This window comes from Scomber scombrus, chromosome 7 (assembly GCF_963691925.1).
Source record: "Scomber scombrus chromosome 7, fScoSco1.1, whole genome shotgun sequence".
In the NCBI taxonomy this organism is placed as follows: domain Eukaryota; kingdom Metazoa; phylum Chordata; class Actinopteri; order Scombriformes; family Scombridae; genus Scomber; species Scomber scombrus.
In genome coordinates, this window is record NC_084976.1 from 24,377,628 (window position 1) to 24,389,739 (window position 12,112).

The 12,112-nt window shown below is 42.3% G+C and overlaps 1 protein-coding gene across 4 annotated transcripts in view; it reads left to right on the forward strand.

The window, feature by feature from the left end:
• Positions 1-11,530, forward strand: part of otud7b (OTU deubiquitinase 7B) — a 39,148-nt gene extending 27,618 nt beyond the window's left edge. The window contains exons 4-12 of one of the 4 annotated variants that reach the window (XM_062422723.1): positions 548-778; positions 1,930-2,031; positions 2,506-2,633; positions 4,214-4,320; positions 4,839-4,966; positions 5,589-5,738; positions 6,539-6,656; positions 7,637-7,715; positions 9,686-11,530. In XM_062422723.1, coding sequence (XP_062278707.1) covers positions 548-778; positions 1,930-2,031; positions 2,506-2,633; positions 4,214-4,320; positions 4,839-4,966; positions 5,589-5,738; positions 6,539-6,656; positions 7,637-7,715; positions 9,686-11,179 — 2,537 coding nt within the window. In that variant the 3' untranslated portion in view covers positions 11,180-11,530. The remainder of the gene's footprint in view (positions 1-547; positions 779-1,929; positions 2,032-2,505; positions 2,634-4,213; positions 4,321-4,838; positions 4,967-5,588; positions 5,739-6,538; positions 6,657-7,636; positions 7,716-9,685) is intronic. The other 3 variants (XM_062422724.1, XM_062422725.1, XM_062422726.1) reach the window with 3 other exon arrangements.
• Positions 11,531-12,112: the final 582 nt, after the last annotated feature.

The following is a 12,112-nucleotide window of genomic DNA, read 5'->3' on the forward strand; positions in this document are numbered from 1 at the left end:
TGTTAAATTAGGATGCATTCTGATGAGATGCTCTGGAAAAAGCAGGACTATTATCATCCAGTAATGGATGCAATACTTCACATATGCAAATGTGCTTCTTACAGACAGGGAAAGTTAAAATCGATGCAGTTTTGACACATGTGCCACCTGTAGGCAATAACTACTTCTCTTTTTCTTTATCAGATTTCTTTAATATCTAAGTTTGCTAGTTAAAGGGGAACTCTTGGGTTTTGGGAGCACTGCATATGTGAAAAAAGTTGTATTAAACCTGTTGTGGCTCCAGAGGAAGCTGTGCCAAATCTGATAAATTGCTACAAGCACAACACACCCGAATCTTTGACTCAGTGTTGGCAGTTGATTTTACATTGTGTGTAATGTATTGGCCATGTTTTGACAAGACAGAAGAATGTGCTGCATTGTTTGGATAGTCTGACAGTGTTATAGAAGTGTAATGCTATATCAGTGGAGTATTATTTAACTACAATTACCTTTTTAAAAATCATATATGTGACACAATTTCTCCTCATCCTTTGTAATTGTCTTGTAGCAGCTACAGAGAAACGTCTGTCGAGGGGCATTTCCCACGCCAGTTCCACCATCGTCTCCCTCGCCCGCTCTCACGTCTCAAGCACTGGAGGTAGCAGCAGTGAGCCGCTCCTGGACACGCCCCTGTGCACTTTCCAACTACCGGACCTCACCATGTACCGGGATGACTTTCGCGGGTTCATAGAGAGGGATCTTATCGAGCAGTCGATGATGGTGGCCTTGGAGCATGCAGGTGAGAGGAAATGAATAGTAACCCACGTAGAGTTTCTAGGTTTTACACCCAGTAGTTGATGGTAAGAGTGCTGTTTTATTACGGGACATCGCACAGCTTCTCTGTGTATGTAGATAGAGTAAAGTCTGCAACCACACATCAAACAAACAAACAAACAAAATCAACCCAAACAGCATCATCACAGCAAATCATCACAATACGTAAACCACAGGACCTCACATCGTTCATTCCAGTGTAGTTGGTCCCATCTTTATACATAGTTTTATTTTATTTCCCCTGTTTTATTATTTGCTGTGGTTCAGGAGGTAGAGCAGTCGTCCACCAATCGGAAGATTGGCGGTTTGATTCCCGGCTCCTCCAGTCCACATGTCGATGTGTCCATGGGCAAGATACATAACCCCAAATCGCTCCCGTTGTTGTGCCAATGATGTGTGAATGGTTACTTTCCCCCTGATGAGCAGGTTGGCACCCTGCGTGGTAGCCCCTATCATCAGTGTATGAATGGGTGAATGTGACATGTAGTGTAAAAGCATTTTGAGTTGTCGAAAAGACTAGAAAAGCGCTATACAGTCCATTTACCATTTACCAATATTCAGCACTTCTTTGCACTATTTTTGACCCATTGCAACAGAATCTCGTTCTGATGTGCACTGTATGGTGTATAATCTGAATGACAAATAAAGTTTATCTAATCTAATGTAATCTAATTTATATAATCACACTGGAAAGTATCAACCTTAACACAGAAGAGATAATTTTGTTTTATACAGATAACACTTAAATTTCAAAATCACCCCTATTCTTTAACACACATGCAGATATGTAAAGTGCAGATGTTTATGCACATCCTTATTGCAGTATAAGTCCAAAACATTTGCTTAATTAAAAAAAAACAAAAAAAACTGTTATTTGACTGCTGATATTAAAACAAAGCTGGATGTTTGACTGCATTTACTGACTTTGTGAAATAATACTGAATCATTTAACATCCTATTTTCCAACATGGATATCTAGTATTTGTTGATATAACATTGTTGTCTTCCAAACTGCTCTTCATGTTTCCATTTGGGACGTAGATGTTTTGGATTGATACCGCACCATATTTATAACGCAAACAGTCGAGTAAAAAAATTGTTCCTATTCGCTTTCAGGCCGACTGAACTGGTGGACAAAAGTAGTCACAAACTGTCAGAGTCTGCTGCCTTTGGCAACGAGCGGAGACGGAAATTGCCTGTTACACGCAGCCTCGCTCGGTGAGTATCACAGACCTTTCAAACAAGACCCCGATACTGTGCAGGTTCACACTCCATTAGCATTCATTAAGAGAGCTTCATTGTTAGCTTAAGCACTAATTGCGTTTTACAATGTTGCAGTGCACATTCACTTAGCCTTTGTGGCCCACTTAGGAGCTCTAGCCTAGAAAATGAATAATGCCCTGACTAATGTGCAGGGATTGTTCCAGACATTGTGAATCACCTGGATGGTCGTATTCAAGTGCTTAATCTGCTCTCTTTAAAAGATATTCATACATTTAAGACAAAAATAGCAACAAATTCAGTTCATGGTTTATTTTTGCCTTTCAAGAGATGAATAGAAGAGAATTAGTTTCTATTAAATGTGTCAGCCCTGTGGGAGAAAAAAAACAAAACATGCTGTTCCTTATTTTATCATTTTCAAGTGCAGTTATACTCAGGGTTTTATAAATGTGTGTTGTTTTTCGATTGCAGGTATGTGGGGCTTTCATGACCGAGACCTGATGCTACGGAAATCCTTGTATGCGCTAATGGATCACGGGTTGGAGAGAGAGGCACTGAAGCGCAGGTGGAGGTGGCAGCAGACCCAGCAGAACAAAGAGGTGTGTTACAGAGGCTGCACATTTCGCTAGGTCATCTTTGTAACTGTGTGTTTGGTTGTGTGAGGGTAGCCGGTAATCTTCAGCATATCAAAGCTTGTGATCGCCTTGTTGTTGGTGTGATTCCTTTAACCGCACCTTTACTACATGCTTTGTATGCCAGATGGTGCATGCCTGCCTGCGGCTACTCGCACAACTTCAAAATGTCAAACACACACAGCTCGCTATTGTTGATGAGCGTGATTCATGCAATTGCTGCGAAGGAGGGGAAACAACACCACAGACAGGAAGGTCATCACTGACACATTGTAAACTTTTCTAAATGTTTTTCAGTCTTCAGTCATCATAGGCTTGACTCATTGGAGATATAATACTTTTACTTTTCTTATTGTATTGTTTTTTTATCATGATAGAGCAGGCTCATGGAGATAACATGCATTTAAAGTGAGTCTTTAGGGTATTAACTGTCAGTGCACCATTAAATGTGGGCATGAAAAGTGTGCAACCACATTATAGACACTATAATTCGTGTAACCGCTAATTTGCACTGCAGGTTTAGCAGGTTTTAGATATCAAAACCACTTCCATATACTAGGGTTTGCCCTTTTTTTTGGTGAAGCATTTGTTCACTATTGCTTTTGTAGTGTTTCTTTCTAATTTCTTACTGGATGTTCTGCTTTATTTAAAATTGAATAGTCACTTTTAAGATTGTTTTATCATCACCCTGCTGTTTAAACTATATTATCTATAAATTCTGGTATCTCCACCTCCACCACTAATACTATTTTGCAAGACTGTGCCCCCCCTGCAGCGAGAAACTGCTGCTGGTGAGTTGTGTATGCACCATACTTAAGTATCCAGCAATCTCCAAAGCCAAAAATCGGACCTTTTGTCCCTTCTTTTTTTTACAAAACACAATGACATTTCTCCCCATGAAACCGAGCGTAACAGCACGCTAAGTATGTTAGCTAAAGTGGTTGCAGACAGCGTGCAGACACCCACAGAGTAGATGCCACATGAATGACTGCCTAATGTTCCCCCCCAATTCTCCAAAAAGCCACCACAGAGGTGTCCTTAAGCAAATCACTTCAAACTAAATTGCTCGAGTGGAGCTGATCAGTGGCCAGCAGCAGAGGACTGTGGCTGCACTTGGGAGCTTTTTGTGTGTGTGTGAGAATGTGTGTAACTGTATGTGAATAAGGTCATTGATTCTGAGGAAAACAACATGTTAATCAGCGGTTTCTTTCTGTGCGTATGTCGAGGTTAAAAACATGATATTAATGAGGCTTCTGTTGCTACTATGTGAATGACACAGGGGTTTGTACTGGCTCCAGTTAAATTTCTTTCCTCAGTTGTCAGCATGTAACCTTGTGGTGAGATGCCATAACGTCAGTGCATGCTTTTGTGACATTTGACACTGCCTCTCTAAATGGCAAATGTGTGTGTGTGTGTGTGTGTGTGTGTGTGTGTGTGTGTGTGTGTGTGTGTGTGTGTGTGTGTGTGTGTGTGTGTGTGTGTGTGTGTGTGTGTGTGTGTGTGTGTGTGTGTGTGTGTGTGTGTGTGTGTGTGTCCTTTCTCCTCAGTCTGGTCTGGTGTACACGGAGGAGGAGTGGCAAAAAGAGTGGAATGAACTGTTGAAGCTTGCCTCCAGTGAGCCGAGAATACACTACAGCACCAACGGCACCAACGGGTAAGGTCTGGGCTCTGACAATGCAGGGACTGTTACCCCGAACACACTTAGTCACATTCGTGTTTTCATTCACAGTCAAACAACTGAGCTCACAATCGGAACAAAGCACATTTTAGTCAATCTGGCAGTTATTTTAAGGTATGAGCAAAGGTGGTTCAGTGTTTATTTGTCGGCCAAGCATAAGTTCTTATAAACTTAATACACTGACAAAGCAACTGTACAACAACTCTCATATAAGCCAGACTCTTAAAGTTGTGTGTGGTTTTTAACATTTTATATGTAAAACCACTTAAAATGCAAGTGCATCTCAAAATTCGTACCTCAATATTTGTGTTTTGTGGTGCACCAAGAAGTCTATAATCCACAGTTTTTTATGAGTGATAAAGCATCCATTAATAAGACTAAAGTAAGATAAGATTAAATTTACAGTCCTCTTTAAAACTTTTACGATCTCTGGTTTTGCAACATCATAAACAATTGTGTCTCTGTTAATCAAAAAGCTGTGTCGCTGTCTTCAGGGGAGAGTCCTCAGATGAACCAGTTTATGAGAGTTTGGAGGAGTTTCACGTCTTCGTCCTGGCTCACGTCCTCAGAAGGCCAATAGTGGTGGTGGCCGACACCATGCTGAGGGACTCCGGAGGAGAGGGTACATTTGCTTTAAGCCACACACTGCTAATGAATCATTGGCCTATTCTAGTCATCATAATATCATCCTCCTTGTGTTTCAGATAGATTAGGCTCTTCATACACAGAATTAACGCTACACTTGGCAGAAGACTGACACAATCACTAGAAAGCGTTTGAAATAAAACACTGCTGACTTGTCAGGGATTGATGACTTCCCCTAATGAATTAAATAACACCCGTCTGGTATCTTGAGTAGGTTAAAATAAACAATATGAACTACTGTGCGACCCATATTTGTCGGATACTGCAAAGGTACAAAAGTACATACATTTTCTCCACTGAAATTTACCTGCAGCTTTCCTGAAAGGAGACCAAAACAAATGCCTTAATAGTCTGATAATTAATGTAGCTGCTAATTTGACATGCACTGCTGATACCCTCCAGCATGGATTTAATGATATCTGAGGTGAAAACACTCTTGCTATGGAATAATTGGCTGAAACTTGGTAGTAGATGCAAAAGAAAACACAGCATTTGATTTATTTATAGAGGTGATATATATTTTTGTGCTTCATCAGCCTGGAAACAGTGCTGAGGACATGCTTTTCAGATGTTTAATGCCCTTTTGTACTCTTCCCTAGCCTTTGCTCCCATCCCATTCGGAGGCATTTACCTACCACTGGAAGTGCCAGCTGCCAAGTGCCATCGCTCGCCCCTGGTCCTGGCATACGACCAGGCGCACTTCTCTGCCCTGGTCTCCATGGAACAGAAGGACAGCTCCAAAGAGCAAGGTGACGCACCGCTTCATCCATCATTGCTTTCATCTGAATATTGACTTTCATTTAGCAGCATCCTAGTAAGCAGATGACATTTTAAAGCCATAAATCACAGTACATTGATCGTGGGTATAATTCTTATCCTGATTAGATTGCTGAAAAAAATAAAGAGTCCTTAAATAAATTAGTTTTCTCACTTTTTTTTTTTTACTTCACAGCTTGGTGTCTTTGCTTGGTGGGGAAGTCTTTTTTTAATGTTGACCTTAGTGGTTTATTTAAGCATGGTGACTAATGCCCTTTGGGCTTTTGAGTATATCCAGCGACCTCTTTAGCTTAACACTAAGCAAGCAAGCAACTTACCAACCTCCAGGATTAAAGTTGAATGATATATCGATGAAAGTTAAAGTCACACGTTTGTAGACTGGCATTTCATCAAGAGCTATATTAAATGAGAGCAGAAAGGATTTAAATAATAACTCTTTTTTGATGTAATATACACCTAATTCCCACGTTGGTCATTTTACAAAAAAACACGGAATACTTTAGCTCAATCTGATTTAGTTTTTGTTGCTCAAATTACAAGTTTATCCTTGTAATTCAAGTCTCAGTCAGTACAGATATTTTCAGTTTAAAAATATCAAATAGAACCATCCAAAAACAATATTGGTCAGACGCAACAGACTAAATGTTAAAATAGAAAGTGAAAGAATTGATTGCACTTTGAAATATTTCCGTCTCCAGACAATCCACAATACTACCGAGTTGAAACAATCGGTCTGTTTTTCTAAGAATTTTTTTCCCCCCATCTCTACCAGCAGTCGTGATTCCTCTCACTGACTCGGAGCACAAAATGCTGCCTCTGCACTTTGCTGTGGACCCGGGGAAAGATTGGGAGTGGGGCAAAGATGACACAGACAACGTGATGCTGGCAAGGTATGATCTCCTAAAAAATATATATATATATTACAGGTAATATAACAAGCTGGATTTAAATATCAAATATGAAATATTTAAATCCAGTTTGTTAGTTCAGAAGTATTCATACAACAAACTCAGGAGTGCTTTTTTAGGGTTAAGAAGAATACAGATTAAAACAAGAGCGGCACATGTTGACTTGCATGTTCCTTGTAGGCAGCTGCCCCTTTAGGACGTAGTGTCAGAGTGTAGGGATTGACCCCTGACTCCGGATTAGCGACACCCACTGCCAGTGACAATAAGATTAGCTCTAAATACCTTCTATGAATGGACCAAAGCAAAGGAGCACCAAAATAGCAGCTCAGTAAAAATAACCCGTCCACTTTATTTATCTCAGTCGATGACACCGTGGACGTCTTACTCAGATGAAATGGCGGACGGAGATATCATTACACGAGCGGCTTTTTAACATTGTTTGGAAAAAAAGTCATTGAGTTCATTTTTTACCCATTATGTCACTTACTGAGCATGAAGATACTCCTTTTAAAATGAGATGCTTTTAGTGCGTTTGCCAAATTACCAGCTGCAGCATGTAGGTCTACATTCAGCTTTATTATCGGCCCGTATCAAATACTAGGACCAACATTATTTGGTATATCAAGTTAACGACATTTGCCATTATCTCTGGAAACAACTCAGTTTACTTATAACAGAATAAATGTCTGTATATATGAGCTCTAAGTATGTTAACTTGGTGTAACCCTGCATAAATTCCTGGCATCTTCTGCATATTGTTTCGGATACGCGTTTTCTTCTGGTTCTTCATGGTTTAGGATCCAGCTCATGACTGTTATCCAGTGCTGCCCCCACTGTCCAACATCACTATTACATTTAAACATGGAATAACATTATTTGCTCATACTAGCACGACACAGGGGCCTTAGCAGAAAACTGATGGTCCTCTCCCATTAAACTGTGTCTCCTTCTGTTCTTTCCAGTGTGGCTCTTTCTCTGGAGGCCAAGCTCCAGATGCTCCACAGCTACATGACAGTCAGCTGGCTGCCGCTGCCCTGTGAGGTAAAGATGGGCGTCCCATTTAGGCATCCTGAGTGATGTTTGCTCCTCATTTTGGTTGTGACATATGAAGATATAATTATTTTTTTTAATTAGTTTACACATATACAAATAATACAGATTATATACATATAAGCAACGTAAATGTGATGGAGAAGTGCAAAAAACCCTCAGGAGAGCTTATTCTTGCCACTCCCCAGTGCAATGGTTACATTAGTCAAAGAAAAAGAGAAAACTTAGATTATTAAAAGGAAGGTCAAAAGAGACAATAAGATTTCACAAGATTTACATACTGTATATGCTGTACAATTACACAAAGAAAACTTTCTTTTTGTTGATAAGTTTGTTTCATTTCACAATATAATTATTTTCAATACAGGTATAATCATGTCCAATTTTACATTTGTCTAACAGACAACAAAAGGAGATAACACACACAAACACACACACACACACACACACACACACACACACACACACACACACACACACACACACACAAAACAAGCAAACAAAAACCCCTCCACCCTCACCCTCCAAATTGGTCCACTTTAAAAGGGCAAATATGTAAAGGCATGCAAAGTGTACAAAGCGTACAGTTAGCATGTATTAAGTCTTTCTGGTTTCTTAAATCATTCTGCCAGTTTAAGTGTTCACAAAGAAAATTTAGATTAGGATTAATGGGTTAGCGTTAGGGTTAGTTTACAAAGATAATACATAAGGATAACATTGAAACGAGCGATAGAAACAAACCTTTTACAGCTTTCTTAAAATTTGCAGGGTGCTAAGTTAAAAAATTGAGATGGCAATAATTCAATAAACACTGAACCTCTGTAGTTTTGGCCAAACTGTAACTGTGATGTTCGACAGATAGGAGGCCTGAGTTTAAAGTTGTTACGTGTAGAATGGTTATGATATTGACACAACAGGAACCATGTTAAAATTGTATTGTACATCTTTTCTTTCTTTTTTTTTACGACAGGCAACATATGTAAGTGATTAATAGAAATTGGATTTTTTTCAACGTTCAAGTGCCGGTTGAGTATTCTTGAAGTATTTCACAAGCCAAATATAGTTTTGGAATGAAAAACAGCCTCCAGGGTGGAACATGTGTTCATCAGATTGATGACAAAGTGGTTTGGAAACAATATTACAGCCACTAGTAGTTGGTGTTGATTTCCCACATTGGTTAGAGACAAGGGCAAGACCAGCTGTCCCCTGACTGCTGTACAAATTGTAAGTGAAAACAAACTACACTGGGCCATTCAGGTCATACAGTCACGCCATGCAAACACTGTGACAAAGGTGCTCTTGTGTGCCACATGCTAACGCCAGAGAGCTTGGAAGGACAAGTTCATGGCTGTTTCATGGTTACGCTTTGGGGGAACAGAGTTAGTACAGGAATCTCTCTATTAGGGTATAAATTAAGGGGATTATTCCGTTTATCAGTGCGCCCAGAGGAAAAGCTGTACGATGGTGTGTGTGATTGCTGAAAGACGAGGCCTTCTGTAGCTGCTCCTTGTGTGAGATCAGAGTACTGCGTCATCGTGTGAGCCAAGCCATTTCCAAATACAGTGTTCTGCATCTGACAGCCTCTTTTTTAAATAGTGTTTGTAGATGAAAAAGGCATCTGGAAACTGAGTCATTGTGTTTTTTTCTGCATCGGTCTGCAAAAAATAGCTCTATGAATCACCCTTTTCACATCCTCTATATCATTTGCTGATTTTTTTTCTCCCCGATACAGGAGGGGAATGTATCTTCACTGTTAGTTTAGTCAGAATGTGAATTTTCTATCTATTTATATCATTGTTTTCCATTTCATGGCATTAAAATTAAACTACAACTAAAATGAATTTCTAATGAATATGATATATTTATTTATTTTTTCCATTGTAATCATGAGGGTGGTGCATATCTACACATATCTACATTGTTTTCTCACTAGCTTGTATCTCTGCTTTGTTCCCTTCTAGCAAGCCCCTTTGGCCCAGCCTGAGTCACCTACTGCGTCGGCAGGAGAGGATGCCCGCAGCCCTCCTGACTCAGGAGAGTCAGATAAAGAGTCAGTCAGCAGCAGCTCAAATGGCAACGGAGATACCACGACAGGATCAACCGTCAACGGAGGAGGTTCCTTGGCCAAAAATAGCTCCTCTTCATCATCTAGTTCGTCCAGCAGCGGATCAGCAGGGGCGGGCACAGGAACAGCAGGAAAGGACAAAACCAAGAAGGAAAAGGAGAAGGATAAAGACAAGAAGAGGGCAGACTCCGTGGCCAATAAGCTTGGCAGCTTTGGCAAGAGCCTGGGCAGCAAGCTGAAGAAGAATGTGGGCGGACTGATGACAGGGAAGAACGCTGGAGCCGGAGGTGCCAAGCAGGAGGCTGGGGAGAAGAAGAAGGGCTCATTTAGGGGGAGGAAGGGCAGCAAGGATAGCTCGCCTTCAGCCCACGCCTCAGAGGATTCTGGGAAAGGCTCCCCCTCCTCAGGTAGCGAACGTCTCAACGGAACTGGCAGCAGCATGAGCAGCAGCGGAGGAAGCAGCACTGAGAGCGACACCTACAAATACGGCACCGACGTCAAGGTCAGCCTGGGCATCATGCGATCCGCCATGCAAGGTGAGAAGAAGTTCATATTTGCCAGCCTTCTCACCACCAGCAACCGGCAGCCCTTCCAGGAGGAGATGATCCAGCGCTACCTCGCCGACGCCGAGGAGCGCTTCCGGGCCGAGCAAGATCAACAGCGTCGTGACGCAGAGAGGAAGGGTGTCACCAACGGCATCCAGCCACCCAAGAAGGAGGTGGTCGGTGGTACGGAGCTGACCTACAGGCCATACGAGGCCAAAGAGGAGCTCTCAGAGAATCTGTCACCTTCATTTAACCAACTTAAGCCCTCTCCTTTGAGCCCCTCTATGTACTCGGGTGTTGTGCCCATCCCCCGGCCCTCCTTCATAGACCAGCCTCCTGCTGCAGCACCCCTCACCCAGCACCTTCATATGCACGGCTACATGGATACTCGGCGCCAGCTTGCTGGTGGCTCCCCTGCAACGTCGTACCCCGGCCTCCCCTCGTACGCTACCCTTCCCCGGCACTGCCCCACGACGCAGGGTCCCTCCCATCTTCAATATAATAACTCACAACAAGGCCCCTCTTCCCTGAGCCCCTCTCGCCTCGCACCCTCGTATCCCCCCGAGTTCGACCCACCAGACTACCCTGTGTCTGAACCTACTGGTGGGAGCTACACTAACGGCTTCCGGGACATGCGCTCCAACCTGGACTCTCGGAGCGGACTGCCCCCAGTCAGACACTACTCACTGGGCAGTGCCGGCGGTTTGGCCAGCCTTCAGTCTAGCCGCTGTCGGACACCCAGCTGCACCTTCTACGGACACCCCGAGACGGGCCACTACTGCTCCTACTGCTACCGGGAAGAGCTGAAGAAGAGGGAGCCAGAACCAGCCATCCACAAGTTCTGAACGGACCTTGCCATGGTTTAAATTTGATGAGTGGCCTTTTTCAGCTTAAAAAAACAAAAAAACAAAAACATAATAAAAATGGTTAGGGCACATCAGCCTCTGAATGGACAAGAGAAAGGCACAACCAGCTCTCTCCCTTCTAAGCTGTGTCACTTCCTGTTGGGGATAGACGACGGCGTCAGAAAGCGGCACAGAGTCAACACGACACCCGACTAAACAGGGTGGTTTCTGACTGCTGGGGGGTCACACGTTTGACCATAGATTTAACTAACTGCACTTCTGTTACATTTTGCTGTGGCTCTTATGCAGGCGTTGTGTATGAGTGTATATGTGTGTGTGTGTGTGTGTGTGTGTGTGTGTGTGTGTGTGTGTGTGTGAGCTTCAGGCCCCCCCCCCCCCTCGCCCCGCCCCCTCTTATCTGAGTTTTTAAGGCCTTGCTACTGTCTCCTCCTAGTGGAGAGAATGTATATGGCAGGCGCCTTCATAACACTCATTTACACACGCAGCACATACATATTTATACACTAAGTCAGACTCACAGTACTACACCTACACACACACACACACACACACACACACAGTGATGCAAGCACAAACAAACAAAAAAAGGCACGAGTGTCTCCACTCCTTTCATGGTATGTGATGGTAATGTTTGGATTAGTTAATTAAGGGATGTTTGAGCATTTTGAAATCACATCCAGCTAGGGTGATTTCAGTGTTATTATTTACAGATTTTACACTACTGTTACTAAATGCTTGTGTCATATGTACCTCGGGAAAGAGCAGAATTAATCCTTGTTAAATTGCTTTTTTTCCCTTTCTTTCTTTAAAAAAAAATCATCGGTCATCTTTTTCATATTGCAAAAATGAAACTACCATGCAAGGCTAGTGACTAAGCGTTCTGTTGGCTGCTGTGGTGCTAATTAATGTTCA